The sequence below is a fragment of the Marmota marmota genome, unplaced genomic scaffold (assembly GCF_001458135.2).
Source record: "Marmota marmota marmota unplaced genomic scaffold, marMar, whole genome shotgun sequence".
In the NCBI taxonomy this organism is placed as follows: Eukaryota; Metazoa; Chordata; class Mammalia; order Rodentia; family Sciuridae; genus Marmota; species Marmota marmota.
This window is the reverse complement of record NW_025999992.1, coordinates 597,010-613,543: the sequence shown is the minus strand read 5'-3', so window position 1 is coordinate 613,543 and position 16,534 is coordinate 597,010. Positions and strand designations below refer to the sequence as shown.

The following is a 16,534-nucleotide window of genomic DNA, read 5'->3' as shown; positions in this document are numbered from 1 at the left end:
TACTATTTTAACTTGAAACTTTGCTGATCAGACTGTTTTGTTATTATACATCATATTATAACAAGAACTATCGTTACAGGTTTCATTGGCATTTGAGATCATGGTGGTAGCTGACTGTCTAAAAAGAGTATTACAGGCAGTTGAGCCTCTCTCCAGTGATTGTAATTATAGAAAAGAATAAATGGCATTTTGGGAAAGTGTTGGAGATCATAATTTTAAGTCACTGGCTTAACTGATACAGTTATTATTGGGTTCTTCAGGGGCATTTATAGTACCTGATGTTTTGCTCCTATTAAAAGATATTAATGAGTGTTTTCATTGGCTTTTATTCGTATTAATGAGACTGGTCATATAGGACTTAGCCACACTTATAGAGACTTATTGGTAACTACGAAAGTCAGATTTACAGTTTTATTGTCCTGTAATGTAACAAGACAGAGGATCTACTTTTTTTTTTTTTTTTTTAATACGGGGGTTGAACTCAGGGACAATCAACCACTGAGCCACATCCCCAGCCCTATTTTATATTTTATTTAGAGACGGGTCTCGCTAAGTTGCTTAGGGCCTCTCTAAGTTGCTGAGGCTGGCTTTGTAATCGTGATCCTCCTGTCTCAGCCTCCCGAGCTGCAGAGATTACAGGCATGTGCCACTGTGCCTGGCGAGGATCCACTTTTGGCTTCTAAATCTGTTGATGTTATTTTGCCATGACCACATTTTAAAGTTGTTTGGTAAATTGCTTAACATTGATTCATATATAGACTATAGTGAATATGTATAAGCTGTTCCTTCATGTAATATAATTTTATATCAAAGGTACAATTTTTCCTATAATATTATAAAATGAGTTCTGAAAAACTCTGTTCTGTCCCTGATTTTTAAAGGAAAGTGCAAGAGAGGATGTTCTGGTGAAGACTGTCAGCACTACCAATGAGAAACTTAACCCTGTTTGTTTTTCTGACAAAACCACTGATAACAGTGGTTTTGATCTGACTGACTCCGTCAATCAGCAGGCAATGGTTCCTTATCAAAATAAGCACATGGCATCAGATTCAGAAACAGTTTTGCACACAGATGGATGCTTAGACACAGAGACTTCTACCATGTCCATTCAAAAAGATGTTTGCATAGCATCTTTGAAGCCCATCAGTGACAATGGAATTAGTTCCACTGATATTCTGTGGTCACCAACTTGTGACAGGAGAACATGTGACTATTACGAGTCTGTTGAAAAGAATGAAGACCGTAAGTGGACTCTTTTATCTTTTTGAATAGAATTAAAGAAACATGTAAGATGTTTACACTTTTTTAAAAATATTTTTTTAATTGTAGTTCGATGCAATACCTTTATTTTATTTATTTATTTTTGTGTGGTCCTGAGGATTGAATCCACTGCCTCACGCGTTCCAGGCAAGTGCTCTACCACCAAGCCACAACCCCAGCCCTATGCATTTTTAATAGGTTAAGTTTCTATGTTGGACTTTCCAGTCTTTCATATTGAAGTATGTAAATGTTTAATGGATTTTAAAGTTTTTTTAAATATACCAATATTAGAGGATTTTTCCCAGAAATAATATTCGTGAGCAGAAGCAGAGCTCTTGTGCAGGTGCCTGGAGAGGTTCTAATCCCCTTTTCCTTTACCCTCATTTTCCACTGTGGACTTTTGTGAGTGAGGCTGAGCACTCCCGCCATCAGGGAGATGGATGTTCCCTTTCTGAGAGGAAGGGCAGACTTCAATACTCCTTGTGACTACAGCAGTTAACTTACTTGAGATGGATTCACCATTGCAGTTCTGCATGTGTTGTGTGGGATTTTGTTTTCTAGAACCGGATCTCCTACAGAGTGTGATCTATCAAAACGAGGAGGGCAAGTGGGTCACTGACCTTGCCTATTACACATCTTTTGATAATGAACAGGATGTGAATATTTCTCTAACTGATGAGATGAATGAAGACTTCAGATCTGGTTGTAAGTATATTTGACAGCCCCTTTTATTGTGCCCATTGTGTTGTTTCTGGTGGTGTTCTGAGAGCACTCTGTGTATGCTGATTAGCCGTATCACATTAGACCCTTTCTGAAACCCAGCAGTGTTGTGCACGTGCTTCACTGGCTTTTATAGGAACAAAGGCTTGAGCTGGTCAGGCTTAACCACCTCCTCAAGCAAGCACAGTGGTCAGACTAGCACGCTTCTACTTCTGTTTAGGATCTGTGGGGTTGTAGGGCTGAAAAGGACTTTAGGCTTACGTAGTCACTTTTAAATTCTGTCATGAGCAAAAGAAATGTTCTGATAAGTGTATAGTTACCAACGGCCGAGTCCATTTTGGATAAAAACTTAAGAAATGACAGTGAAAATGATGGAAATGACAAAAAAGATAAATGAGATCTCAGAGGATGGGAGCAGTAAGAGAAGCAGTTGTTGGTTACATACCCTCTGATGTTGGAAATATATGGGTTTAGGTCTGCAGATACAGGTCCGGCCTCACCCTGGGAAGGCATCCCTATGCTGCAACCTTCGGTGCTTTAGCAGCTCTGCAGCTGGTATGAGGAGAGGCACTCAGTGGCCTCTAAAGCCAACTTGTTTTCAGTAGTCTGGTAGTCTCCAAGGCACCAGAGGAACAAGTATGCTAACTACTGCCTGTGCCAAGCTTCTCCTAAAGGTCCAGCGATGCAGCAGTATAGTTGAATAATGTGGTATGTCAGCCCTTGAGACGCTGTCAGCCAGAAAGGGTAATTTAAGAATAAAAAACACACAGCAGCGTAACAGACACAAACCAAATGCCTTTGAAGTTTAGAGGAGAAATAACTTGCATGAGTGGGTAGCAAAAGGATTTCATAGAGATCATTTTGTGGTACAGTTACAATAGGTAGTCATCTGGGGACATTAAAAAATTCTAAAAGGAAGGAAAAACTCAAGTTGAAAGAATGAACTGATACAGCCTGGGTACTTTTTGAGAAGGTGAATGGTCTAGTGTGTTGACACTCAGGCCAAAATAAGGGGCGAGTAACAAAAGAGGTCAGGCAGGGCCAGGGTGTCAGAGAGTTTTGACTCCAGTGGTAAGCAGTAGAACCAGACGCTCCTCTTAACTGGACCGCTCCTCTTAACTGGCTCTGCAAGCCATCTTCTGGCAGTATTGATTGGTTGAATGGGAAATGGAAAAAAGTAGCTAATGGAAGACATGGAAGTAGAGCAATTAGGATTTGGTGGCTAGATTTCAGAAGATGGTAGAAAGGCATAAAAAAGAGAGGATTGTGTTTTGAGTTGCTTGGGAAAATGGCAATACCATTAACTGAGATGGGGATATCAGAAGAAATTGTTGGTTTTTGCTATTGTGTTTTGAGATGGAGGTATTTACTAGTTGGAAGTATGGATTAGAAATCTGTAGGTAAGTTATAGTTGGACTTGGTCAGTACATCGATGCTGAGAGCCACGGCCGTGGCTCTCAGCACATCTTGATTTAAAAAGGACAATGAGGGCTGGGGTTGTGGCTTAGAAATAGAGCACTTGCCTAGCATGCATGAGGGTTTGATCCTCAGTACCACATAAAATAAAATAAAGACTTTGTGTCTACCTATAATTAAAAAATAAATATTTAAAATAAAAATAAAAAGAACAATGACGGCAGAGCATGAGCAGTGAATATTTACTTTGTCACTTAAAAAGTCAGAATTCATGAGCTTCTCATGTATTGCTGTTGGGAATATAAATTGATTCACCATATTGGAAGGCTGTTTGGCAGTGTCTTGTAAAGGTGAACTTTATGAACTTCATACTACAAGACCTAAAAATTCAAAACCCAAGAATATACTAGCAGATAGGGTGTATCTATTAACCAGATAACACCCACTGGAATGCTTATAGCAGCATGGATTGTAGTAGCCTCATATTGGAAAGCTCACTAGTTCTTATCAGCAGGTTAACTAATACCCTATAATGTCATGTGATGTGATGTGACAGAGTGTAAAAATTAATAAGGCTGTACACTTATGAAGTATATTGTAGGCTGTATACTTACCAAAGTATACTTTGGTAAGCAATTTTTTTTTAAATTGGTGCATTGTAGTTGTACACAACCGTGAGATTTGTTGCTACATATTTGCGCACGTGCATAGAAAAACAATATAATTTCGCCAGTAATCATTCCCAGTATTTCCCCTTTCACTCCCTTCCTCATTTCCCCTTATCCCTTTCCTCTACTCTACTGATCTCCCTTCATTTTCATGGGATTTTCCCCCACACTCCCATTTTTCTTTTCCTCTCCCTATAGAAGGCAAAGTTTTTAAAAATTAGTGATTTAACTATAAAAAATTTAATTTGCAATTTATGTTATAGGTTAAAGGCCAATTCCTTAATACATAGATAGTTCTAAAATCCAATAAGAAAAACACCTGCTACTCAATATAGAATTGTATAAAGGTTATAAACAGTTTATAGAAAAGGAAATTAAAATTGTTTTCAGATGTGCAAAAACATTCATTCTTACTCATGGAGAGAAATGTAGTGTAAATCTACTCAATGATAATATTTTTCATTTATTTTATTGGCAGTAATCCCAGAGGTTGGTAATAACACTGTGTTGGCAAGGTTGTGAGGGAAGCATGTATTCTAGCCCATAGTTGGCACAGCCCTAGCAGTGGCAGTATTGCAGCATCTAACAAAGTTGCAAATGCACACATCAAACAACCAGGCCGTTCCACGTGGGGAATTCATTCTCAGGCACTCCTGCACAAATGGTATATGATAAACACACAGGGTGAAGCAGCCTTTTTATAGGAAGGGAGGGGGGAAATTTCTTAAATGTAAAAGAAGGTGATGTTCAGAGCATAAAGGTTGGATCCAGGGCTCAATTTCATAAAACTTCCCTACTTATGGACTTTCATCAGAAGAGTTACCTAAGAGAAATGAGCCTCTTTCCCATCTTCCCGACCCTTCTCTGATGGCCTTGAGTTTTGCATTACTTCTGCCTTCGGCCAAGATTTAAGCACTGGAGCTGGGGGAAGCACACGGTTGTTTTAAAGTCCAGCCTGTGAAGGCTTCAGGTGACTAATGAGAGGACAGTTAGTTGGAGGCTTGGCAAATAATTGAGCAAGGATTCCTATAAGAAACGAAACTCTGCTTCTGTAACATCTGTGACTGACTGATGATGAGCAACCAAAATAACAGGATACTCTCAACAGTCCCTTCCAGTTGAGCTATCTGCCCAGTGATTGAAAAATCATAAATGAGAAATTATATCCCAACTGATTCAAAGGTAAAAAATAAATAAATTAATTAAAAAAAAAAAAAAGAAAAACCATGTGACACTTGAGTAAATTAACTTTTTTCTGGGTGACCTTTTAAGAGACTGAGTTTCCTCCTTCCTCTCTTGGCTGTTGGAACTGGTTGGTTGAACTTTCATATGAATGATCATGGTTTTAGCTTATTTGAGTCTGAGGTCCACAGGAGTCTCACAGGACATATTTATGTGGAATGTGTGCTGTTTTGCGTGTAATTTGGTGGCTGTGCCATAGGTCGAATGCCCTTGGGTAAAGAATGTGTTTTGAGTGAGAAGTGACTGCTTCCCACAGTGCCTGTGGGCACTGGACTGTTCTCTCTGTGAGGACCTTACGCTGTCTGTGGTACTCTGCTTTTCCTGACTGGGGCCATTACGATGAGTTTCTCAGGTTGTGAATATAGATGGTCCAGGTTTCCGAAGGGGCAGTTTGGATCTAGTTAGTCCCTGATGACCATCTGAGAGTGGAGAGTATCTCCCTTGTTTAGGCCATGGAGGGACTATTCCTTCTGGCTTCAGTCTGCATCCTTCTTCCGTCTTTTTTTTTTTTTAATGAACTTCATGACATTTCCAAATCTTATTTTGTGACTCACTAAGGCACTTATCTCCAATTTAAAAAATCATGGAAGTTTACAGGATATTATTCCATTCACGGATAATACTGTCTGTACATGTGAATTTTCATTGTTGTCTCCTCCCAGGTTTGAGGTCTCCAGATAGAACTCCCTTTGATTTACTAAGGGTAAGATTAGTGCCTTGAAAAACATGATTTCCTTCTGGTTTATAGGGTATATTATATATTATTTTTTTCCATACAAGTATGGAATATATCTTATTCTAATTAGGATCCCAGTTCTGTGGGTGGTGAGATTTACTGTGGTGTATTCATGTTTTACATAGGAAAGTATATTACCTAAGACCCAGTAGGAACTTGGAGATGGGAGAGACTTCAACAAAGATATTACTTACAAAGGAATGATCAGAGTTAATAAAGTTCATCACAGGAAGTGTATCCCTGGGATAATAGCAACAAGAAGCTATTACCACCTCTAGGCCTCAGAAGGCAAAGAGAGAGCAGTTACAAGAACCTTGGAGAGTTGCTGAAGCAGGTGATCTTGGGCGAAGTGTTCAGGCATAGGGTGGGACAGTGAAAGAACTAGGGAAACGAACACAACAGTCTCACGCTCCTTCTGCCTTCCAAGTACCAGGGATTGGGTGGGGTGCTACTGGACCTCGTGATGAGGTGCTCTTGGACCCCGTGAAAGTTTAGTTGATGCTATCTGTGAACATCAGCTTCCTGGGCCACTCTGCTCCTCTCTGCACAGCCCTCTAGTGCCTGCAGGGGCCCAGAGTGTGCGGCAGACTTGGCAGCATGTTTACAATTCCTTCTGTTCACATGCTTGGCAAGATCACATGCTTCTTGGCCTTCTTTGCTCATTGGCCCCCAGTTTCTGAGGCTTTGATGTGGAGATAACCTTTGTGAGTGAGCTGACATTCATCTTACCTTAGAGTGGAGGTGCTCTGTGGGGACTTTGAGGGTAGGCATTAGGGGCCCACCTGTCCCTGAGGCTTCCTAGGATGTAGGATTTTATAAAACTGGTGTGTTCCTTGGCGCACAAGTGATTTGAAATCCTACCTAGATGTCTTTGTGACTACTTTATAGAGAGGTTTGTCTGTCTGGTGGTGCCAGGTGAAATTCTGTGTGTATTCATGGGTGGTGAGTACCTAAACTCAGGTATGCCAGATTCTTCAAACTAAAATAATTGTCCACATTCTGGGGTGCTTTTTGGCACCCGGGATTGAACACAGGGCACTTAACCACTGAGCCACATCCCAAGCCCTTCCTAGTTTTTATTTTGAGACAGGGTCTTGCTAAATTACTGAGACTGGCCTTGAATTTATGATCCTCCTGCCTCAGCCTCTGAGCCACTGGGATTATAGGCATGTGTAAACTCTCTTTTTTTCTGGGTAGGATGTTGCCTAGGTTGGCCACAAACTCCTGGGCTCAAACATCCCTCCTGTCTCAGACTCCAAGTAGCTGGGACTATAGGAGTGTACCATCATGAAAAATGCATTATAAAGCCCCTTTGGGCAAATTGGGGCAAATTAGTAAGTGATTGAATAATCATAGTAGTGTTGTGTTCATTATCCAAAGTTCGATAACCATAGATTTACATACTTACAGATGCATAACTTATGTGAATGGGAGTGTTCACATACTTGTAGAAATGTGTTTCTTCAATATTTCATTTTCCTAACTAACTTTTACTTGTCTACCAGCATAATGTAATTTTATAAACTTGTTCTTATTTTTTTTAAGCTGAAGCATTGAATATGATTGCACAAGATGAGGAAAAATTTAATAAAGAGCATCAATTTATACAGGTTTGTAATTACTTATGAAAAGTAAATTTTTAAACTTTTCTTACATTTAAGTACAGGCAGAATGTTCATTTTTTTGAATGATTAGTATAGAATCATTTATTTTTCTTATGTTAAGAAAGTTTCTTCTTTTTCCTTCTCAATTATTAATTGAAGAACTCTGGCCTACCAAAATACATCTTCAGACTAGGAGTGCAGCTTAGTGGTACAGTGCTTGCCTTGCATTCATGAGGCACTGTGTTCATTCCCCAGTACCACAAAAAGATTAATAAGTAAAATATGGCTTTAATTCGCTTACTGCTTTAAATGCCTTCATGGATATTTCTGTAGTTTTTAATCCTGTTTCTTTTAGTGAAGATGTATGCTTTTTAAAAATTCTTGCTCATTATGATCAGTGTTTGATTAAGCAGTATATTAGGACAATGCACTTTATAACTTGAGCATTAAAAAATGAGTTTCTTGCTGGGCGCAGTGACACAGGCTAGTAATCCCAGCGACTTGGGAGACTGAGGCAGGAGGATCGCAAGTTCAAAGCCAGCCCCAACAATGGCGAGGCACTAAGTAACTCATTGAGACCTTGTCTCTAAATAAAATAATAAAAAGGACTGGGTTGTGACCCAGTGGTCAATTGCCCCCGAGTTCAATCCCTGGTGCCCCCCCCCTCCCCCCCAAAAAAGTTCTCCCTTTTGGACTTCATTAGTTTTAGTAGCTGCTTATGCTTGAATTTGTTTATTTTTTTTCCTGATTTTTAAGTTTTCATAGTTAATTTTGTTGTTGTTGCTTTTATTTAGTTTCACATATTAGAATAACAGAAGATTTGCAGGGGGAAAGAATGAAACAATGACTTTTTTTCTTCCTAGGAAGAAAACATAGAAGCTCAGAATATTTCGGTTGCACTAGCAGACACATCCTGGGTTGCTACAGTCAATTATAATCTGTTGAGGAAATCACTTAGCACATCAGAGCTGGGCAGAGATGATGCCAGTTACATACGTCTATCATTAGGAGAGTTTTTTGCACAAAGATCTGAAGCTCTTGGTTGCCTTGGTGGTGGAAATAGCGTGAAAAGAGTAAGTACAGAACATGCTTAAGTGGTTAAAGTCTCTGACATCTGAGGATGTTTTGAATTACTTTATCACAACACCAAACACTGGATAAAATAAAAGAAAAGAGGTTTGCTTTGGCTTACGATTTTGGAATCTGGGAAGTCAAAGACTAGGTGGCTACATCTGGTTAGCCTCTGATGAGGGCTTGGTGCTGCAGCTCCTCATGGTGGAGAAGGAGATGTGTTTGAGAAGGAGAAGCAGATGTGCCAGAACTGGGAAGGGGTGCCAGACTTCCTTGCCTGCTCTGCAAGAGCTGCATTAGGCCCTTCGTGAGGGCGGGGGACCCCTCAGAACCCAGAAGCCTCTGAAAGACCCACCACCACCTCTCAGAGCCCTTAGGTGGTGACCTTAACGTGAATTTTGGTGGGGACAAATGATACTTTGAATTTTGACTGTCATGATGGTATTGCTAGAGCATAGTAACTTTAAAGCAGGGGCAGAATAGGAATATGATAGAACAATGGGGAGACTGAGCTTTTGAGTCACAGTTAGACCTGACTCCTCGCTAGCCCTGCCTTTCAACTAGTTCTGTGACTTTGAAGAATGCATGTAGCTCTTCAATGCTTAATTTCCCCAACTCTAAAAGTAAGAGTCTGTTTTACAGATGTAAACACATTGGTACATAGAAAGCCTTTAGCCCCAGCGTGTGGCATTTGTCTCTGTTGTATGTTTAACAGGTCGGAAGAAAATTCTAAGATTCACTTTTTAAACCTGTCTAAAAAGATATTTCAAAATGTAGAGTATTTTGATTTAATAAAAGGTAGTACGTGTACAAATTTTTAAATGCAAATGATTATTGCTGCAAAGAATGAGTGTAGGGGAGGCACTGCTTCACCTGTGCTGGTCAGGATGATGTCCGAGGGGATGACATTGAGCAGGTGCCTAAAGAATGACAAAGAGGCAACTGCTTAGAGCTCTGGAGACCCAATGTTCCCAACAAAGGGAGACCATCCATGAGCGTCCTGGAAGTGGGAGCCAGAGTGGTAAGATGAAGGCAGGCAGAGCTAATGTGAGGGGCCAGTGGTGGCAGGTAGGGTGGGGTGATGTTCAGTTCCAAGGGCCCAGTCATGTGAGTTCCTTGTAGGAGTGGGGTTGTATCTCACATGAACAAGCAGGAAGTGCTTGGAGGCAGGGAGCAACTCTGTCATGGTGCTGAGGCCCATCTCCAGGTGTAATAACATGCCACCATTTTTATAACTTGAGCATTAAAAAATGAGTTTCTTGCTGAGTGCGGTGGCACACGCCTGTAATCCCAGTGACTCAGGAGGCTCAGGCAGGAGGATCACGAGTTCAAATCCAGCCATCTTTGTTGGGACCCTGGGTGAGGAAAGTCACTGAAGCATAGAGGAACAAAAGTAGGCAGAGGCTTAGTGAACAGGAAGAAAGGTGATGAAGATTGGGGACTAGGTTGACATGCAGAAACATAATAAGTATAAGGATTCAAGGTTTGTTCTGAAGGTAAAGTCAAGGATTTGTTGATAAACTCAACATGGGGAATTAGGGTAATTAGAGAGTATTTAAGTTGGATTTCATGAAGGATATGTATTAGCTTTCTGTCACTGTGACAAAATACTTGAGATAACCAACTTATTTAGTAGAAAAGGTTTATTTTTGGTTCATGGTTTTAAAGGTGTCAGTCCATGGTGGTTTGGCCCTGTTGCTTTGGGCCTTGTGGCAGTACAGTACGTCATGACAGGGGAAACTGCTCACCTTATGGCAGCCCAGAAGCAAAGGAAGACCAGAGGTGGTCAGGATCCCAATGTCCCCTTCAAGAGCATGTCCTCCATAACCTAACTTCCTTCCACTGGGCTTCACCTCGTACTGGATGGTGACTGAGACTTGAATGCTTAGACAGGGAATAGTTTTGAAATAATTGATGTAGTGCTAGAAATCACAGTTGATTAACAGAACTTAAGTTTGAAATTGTACCGCCCTCCTGTCTCATCTGTGCAGTGAGTGATGAAGGAAAAATAATAAATATGTGAAAGAGGTGGATTTTCCTGCCTGGATTGATTGGGATTTTTTGAGATTTTGGGAGAAGTTGAAGAGTAACTGAATTTCTTCTTAAACAGGTGAACAGAGCACTGGATCATGGAAAAATATATCTATTTTTATTAGTTATGAGTTATGATATTTTATATGCACTAAATTTACTGGATCAAGGGAAGAAATTCCCAAGTGAAGACAAATCAAAAACTGAATTCTTGTTTTAGATTTGTCATTTGAAAGTAGCATAGGAAAGATGAGTGGGAATTCTGTGGCTGTGACCTAGCTCTTTGAATGCAGATCTTTCTAAAGCTCTCATTGCAAGTCAGCAGAAATATACCTAATCGTAATGCGTATTTTTTTTTTTTTTTTGGTACCGGGGATTGAACTCAGGGGCACTCCTCCAGTCCTGTTTTGTATTTTATTAGAGACAGGGTCTCACTGAGTTGCTTAGTGCCTGGCTAGATTGTTGAGACTGGCTTTGAACTTGCCATCCTCCTACCTCTGCCTCCCGAGCTGCTGAGATTACAGGCATGCGCCACTGTGCCCAGCCATAATGCATATTTTTGAGGGTGTATTTATTGTATAAAACAAATGTCCTATACTCTAAGTTTAAGGAGGCAGGAATTTTTATCTTTTTTCCCTCATTGATTTGTCCCTGAAGATTAGAATAGTTCCTGACACTTAGTGGTTGCTAACAACAGTTACTGAAAGAATGAAGTTGTTTTAATTTGGATTTTTTAGTAAGGTTAACTTATTTGACTCTATTGCTGCTAACGTCTAAAAGCTAGCTGGTATTAAGGAAATAAAAGGTTTTCTCTGGACTTCTGAAGTTCATTTCTAATTATTTGATATTAAGAAGGAAGAAGAGTTTTGCCAAAGTCACTTAGTTGTGTTACCAGTATTAGATAAAATAGTCTAGAATTTATCAAAGCAGTTGAAAATTAAGGAAAATTAATTCATGTCTAATTATTTTTGTAGCCATCATTTGGTTATTTTATTAGCTCACCGGAGAAGAGAGAACCTGTTGCTTTAATAAGCAAATCTGATGTGTCAGGAAGTGATTTGGAGAAGAGAGTGGCTCATCCTAACCAGGATCTGTCTTCAGGTACGGATAAAGTGAACTGTGTTTTAGAGGAAACTTTTTTTCTTAAACCGCAACTTAGTACTTGTGTGATAATGTTTTTTATGAATGAAAACATGGATACTACTTCATAATTCTTCATTATTGGTTGCAGATTTGATTTAAATGTAGCCCTATATTTCCTACTCAATCTACTTTCCTAAAGCAGACACAAGTCAGCCCAAATTCACCCAAATTCACCCAAATCCTTTTTAAAAAAAACCACAGTAAATGAAATAATTTTAAAAGAATGAGTTAACTTTGGCTTATTAAATTACCAAGTTAATGAATAAAAGATATTATTTCAATAAATTTTAGTTAAAGGTGTTTTGAAGTTTAGACTGTGGTAATCTAAATATGACAAATATCTCTGAAAAGCATTTATGATAAATATTTTAAATCAAATTTTCTTGGTTAACTTACAATTATTGAGCCATTCTTTTCCCCCAATACAATATGTTTTTTTACATATCATATGAGGTTGTATGAAATCTGCTCCATTTCTTTAAAGAGCCTATATTCCAATAGGAGTGTTGGGGTAAAAGGCCTGTGTGTGTAGTTGGTTCATTTCCTACTTCTCTTAAGTAGTACCTATTTTGAATCAATGAGAAATGTTAAAAGCTGAAAAAAATTAATGTTTTCATTTCGTTGATTGATTAAAAATATATTGACTGGACATATAGTATGAAGCCAGCATTACATACAGACCCAGTTCTTCCTAAGTGAAATTAAATGAGTATTTGAAATCCAGTCTTCTTCCAAGTTTGTTCTTTGTCCAGGTGGCTATATGGTTGCTGTCTTAGTAAGGAGAACTCATGTTTGAGGTATGAAGATTATTCCTTGGCAATTAATCATTTTGACTAGTCCAATTCCAGACTGTTTCTGTGAGGGAGTGCATCTTATAATTCAAGTAATCCTTTGTTTTCTGCAGGAGATTTAGATGAACAGTCTGAGACACAGCCAAGTGAAGGATCAATTACACTTCGGGTTGAAGCCCTGGAGGGCACCTCTCTAGTGGATGAAAGTGATGTGACTTTAACCGCCAACAAAGACAAAACAGAGGTAGTAGCTCACACCTTTCCTGAAGGAAAGCTAAGATTATCTTATCACGGGTCTGCGATCAGATCACCTGAGAAGAATATATGCGGCTTCACATGTGTTTTTATTTTCTTGGATTCAGTTTTATTACAAATGTCTTTAATTTTTTTCCATCAATTTTTAATATACATGTGAAAGACTTTATAAAACAAATCTACAGTTGATGAATTAATGGTCACAACGTGTGCATGCCCCAGGGCAAGGAAGAGAACACTGAGAGACACTTATAGACACACTCCCTGTATCTTGCCAGTTGATGTCTGGTGCCACCTCAGGACTAGACTAGCAAGAAGGCCATTGCCAGGTGCAGCCCCCAACCTTGTGCATCAGAACCAGGAGCCAAAATAAACTTCTTTTCTTCATAACTTAAAATAATAATAGAGTAAAAAAAGAAAAGAGATCATTGCCAATAGCCCAGAAAACATTTTGCCCCCTCCTAAACACTCTGCCCTTCATTAGTCCCCTGATGTCTCTAGCACTGTATTAATTTTGTCTGCTTTTGAACTTTATATAAAAGAAACCACGTAGCATTTATTCCTTTTCTTTGACTGTTTTCACTTCATCTTATGCTTATAACAAGCCTATATATTCTGTTGTATGAATATTTGCAGCTTATATATCCATTCTATGGTCAATATACTTTCATTATGTTTTTGGTGTTGGGCAATTATAAGATGATGCTCTCTGAACAACCTTGTGCCTGTGTTTTGTTGGCAGTGTGCGCACTTGTGAGGTGTTCACTGAGTGGAACTCATAGCTTGTAGGGTTTGTATTCCTTCATTTTTTTTTCTGGAATGGTTGTACCAGTGTAGATTCCTTCCAGTAGTGTTTGATTCCTATTACCACACATCCTCACAGCACTTTGTAGGTGTGTGGTTCTCTGATTGCTGATGGAGTCGAGTATTGTACATTTACTGGCCTTTTGTTTTCAAACGGGCTTTTTAAATTTTTTTGGTGAAGTGCCTGTTCAAGTCTCTTGAACATTTTTCTAGTGGAATGTTTTTCCCGTTGATGTGGGAATTCTTTACATATTCTGGATAGGATCCGTTTGCCCATTATGAGTGTTTCACATATCTTCTCCCAATTCTTGACTTGCTTTTTCACTTGTTTAATGTTATCTTTATTGATTAGATCATTGCTTTCTTGTTTTGTTATAAATCAGATATCCATGGTGGTGTGGATCTTTGTCTACGTTCTCTGTTGTTTTTTTGGTCTCTTTGTCAACCTAGTGTCATGAGGACTTTGGTAAATATTTTTGCTTTATAATGAACTTTGGTATCCATAGAGTAAATCCTTTATGTTTCATACCTAATTTTAATATCAGATTGTCAGCTTCCACACACCAATGAACTAATCCACCAGGAACCCTGTTGGACTTTTGTTGGGAATACATTTAATCTATAGAACATTAAAATTGACATCTTTATAATACTGATACTTGAACTCTATGAAAATTAAAGTCTTCGATTTATTTGTTTTAATCTCTGTGTATTTTATAATTCTTCATGCAGATTTTTTATGTCTCTTGTTAGACCTCTCTCTGAATTGTTGAAACATTTTAGTGTTTTACTTAGCTTCATTTTCTGTTCATTGTGACTATTCAAAGTATAGTTTCTTTTTTTTTTTTTTAATATTCTCACCTTATATCCAGCAAATTTATCTTTTGACTTCCCTCCCCATTTAATTGGTGCAATAGTCATATATAATGGTGGAATTGTTACATATTTACACATGTACCGGTATAATTGGGCCAGTGTCACTCCCCAATTTTTCCCCTTGCACTTCCCTTCTCCCTCTCCCTTTCATGTACTCTGCTGATCTGCCTTCAATTTTCATGAGATTCATCCTGCCCACCTTTCTAGTTCTTTTTCCTCTCTTGCTTACACATATGAGAGAAAATATGACCCTTGACTTTCTGAGTTTGGCTTATTGTGCTTAACATAATGTTCCCAGGTTCCATTCATTTTCCTACAAATGACATAATTTTATTCTTCTTTATGGCTCAGTGAAACTCCATTATGTATATATACCACATTTTTTAAAATCAATTCATCCATTGATGAATACCTAGATTGATTCCATAGTTTGCTATGTATTTGCAGCTATACACATGGGTCACATGTATCACTCACACTAGGTGGCTGACTTTAATTCTTCAGGAAGAATAATGTAGCAGGTCATATGGAAGTTCCATGCCTAGTCTTTTGAGGAGTCTCCATAGTGATTTCCATAGTGATTGTACTAATTTACAATCCTACCAACAGTGTAAAAGTGTTCCTTTTTCTTCAGATTCTCTCCAGCATTTTTTATTGTTTATATTCTTGATGGGTGCCATTCTAACTCGAGTGAGAGGAAATCGGGGTGCAGTTTTGATTTGCATTTCCCTAATTGTTGATGATATTGAACATTTTTAAAATAAATTTATTGGCCATTTGTATTTCTTCTTTTTTTAAAAAAATTGATTTATTTTAATTAGGTATATATGGCAGCAGAATGCATTTTGATTCATTGTGCACAATCACAGCACAACTTTTTACTTCTCTGGTTGCACATGATGTTGCGTCACATCATATGTGCAGTCACACATGTACCTAGGGTAATGATGTCCACCTCATTCCGCCATCTTTTTCTGCCCCTATAACCTTTGCCCATCCTCCCCTTTGCCCAAAGTTCCTCCATTTCTCCCCACCTCCCCACATCATGGATCAGCATCCACTTATCAGAAGGAACATTCAGCCTTTGATTTTGTGGGATTGGCTTACTTCTCTTAGTATGATATTCTCCAGCTCCATCCATTTACTTATAAATGCCATGATTTTATTCTCTTTTATTGCTGAGTAATATTCCGTTGTGTATTTATACCAAAGTTTCTTTATCCATTCATCTATTGAAAGGCACCTAGGTTGATTCCACAGTGTAGCTATTGTGAATTGAGCTGCTATAAGCATTCATGTGGCTGTGTTACTATAGTATGCTGATTTTAAGTCCTTAGGGTATAGACCCAGGAATGAGACAGCTGTGTCAAATGGTGGTTCCATTCCAAGTTTTTAAAGGAATCTTCATACTGCTTTCCAGAGTGGTTGCACCAATTTGCAGTCCCACCATCAATGTATGAGTGTGCCTTCCTGCTACATCTTTGTCAACACTTATTGTTGTTTGTATTCTTGATGACTGGCATGAGATTAAATCTTAGAGTTGTTTTGATTTGCATTTCTTTATTATGAGAGAGATACACAGTTATAGCTTTTGCTATTCTTGGTCTTTTATTTTTCCAAATTAATTTTAGGAGTATTTTATCTAGTTCCATGAAAAATATCATTGATATTTTGATTTGAATTGCATTGAATCTGTATATTGAATCTGTTTGTTGTATGTCTATCTTGCTTTTGGGAATAGAGCCATTTTAACAATACTGATTCTAACTATATGAACAGGAGAGGTCTTTCTGTCTTCTTTGGACTTCTTCATTGTAGAGATCTTTTATCTCCTTGATTAGATTTATTCCTAGTCTTTTGTTATTTTTTGAGGCTTTTGTAAATGAGATTGTTTGATTTCTTTCTCAACATATTCAT

General features: G+C 38.5%; 1 protein-coding gene across 5 annotated transcripts in view; it reads left to right on the top strand.

The window, feature by feature from the left end:
- The window catches only part of Cep192 (centrosomal protein 192), a 101,570-nt gene that overhangs the window by 27,522 nt on the left and 57,514 nt on the right, over positions 1–16,534 (top strand). For all 5 annotated transcript variants that reach the window (XM_048806719.1, XM_048806720.1, XM_048806718.1 and 2 more), the window contains 6 exons: positions 882–1,242; positions 1,822–1,965; positions 7,588–7,652; positions 8,510–8,719; positions 11,723–11,849; positions 12,796–12,926. In XM_048806719.1, the coding sequence (XP_048662676.1) occupies positions 882–1,242; positions 1,822–1,965; positions 7,588–7,652; positions 8,510–8,719; positions 11,723–11,849; positions 12,796–12,926 (1,038 nt within the window). The remainder of the gene's footprint in view (positions 1–881; positions 1,243–1,821; positions 1,966–7,587; positions 7,653–8,509; positions 8,720–11,722; positions 11,850–12,795; positions 12,927–16,534) is intronic.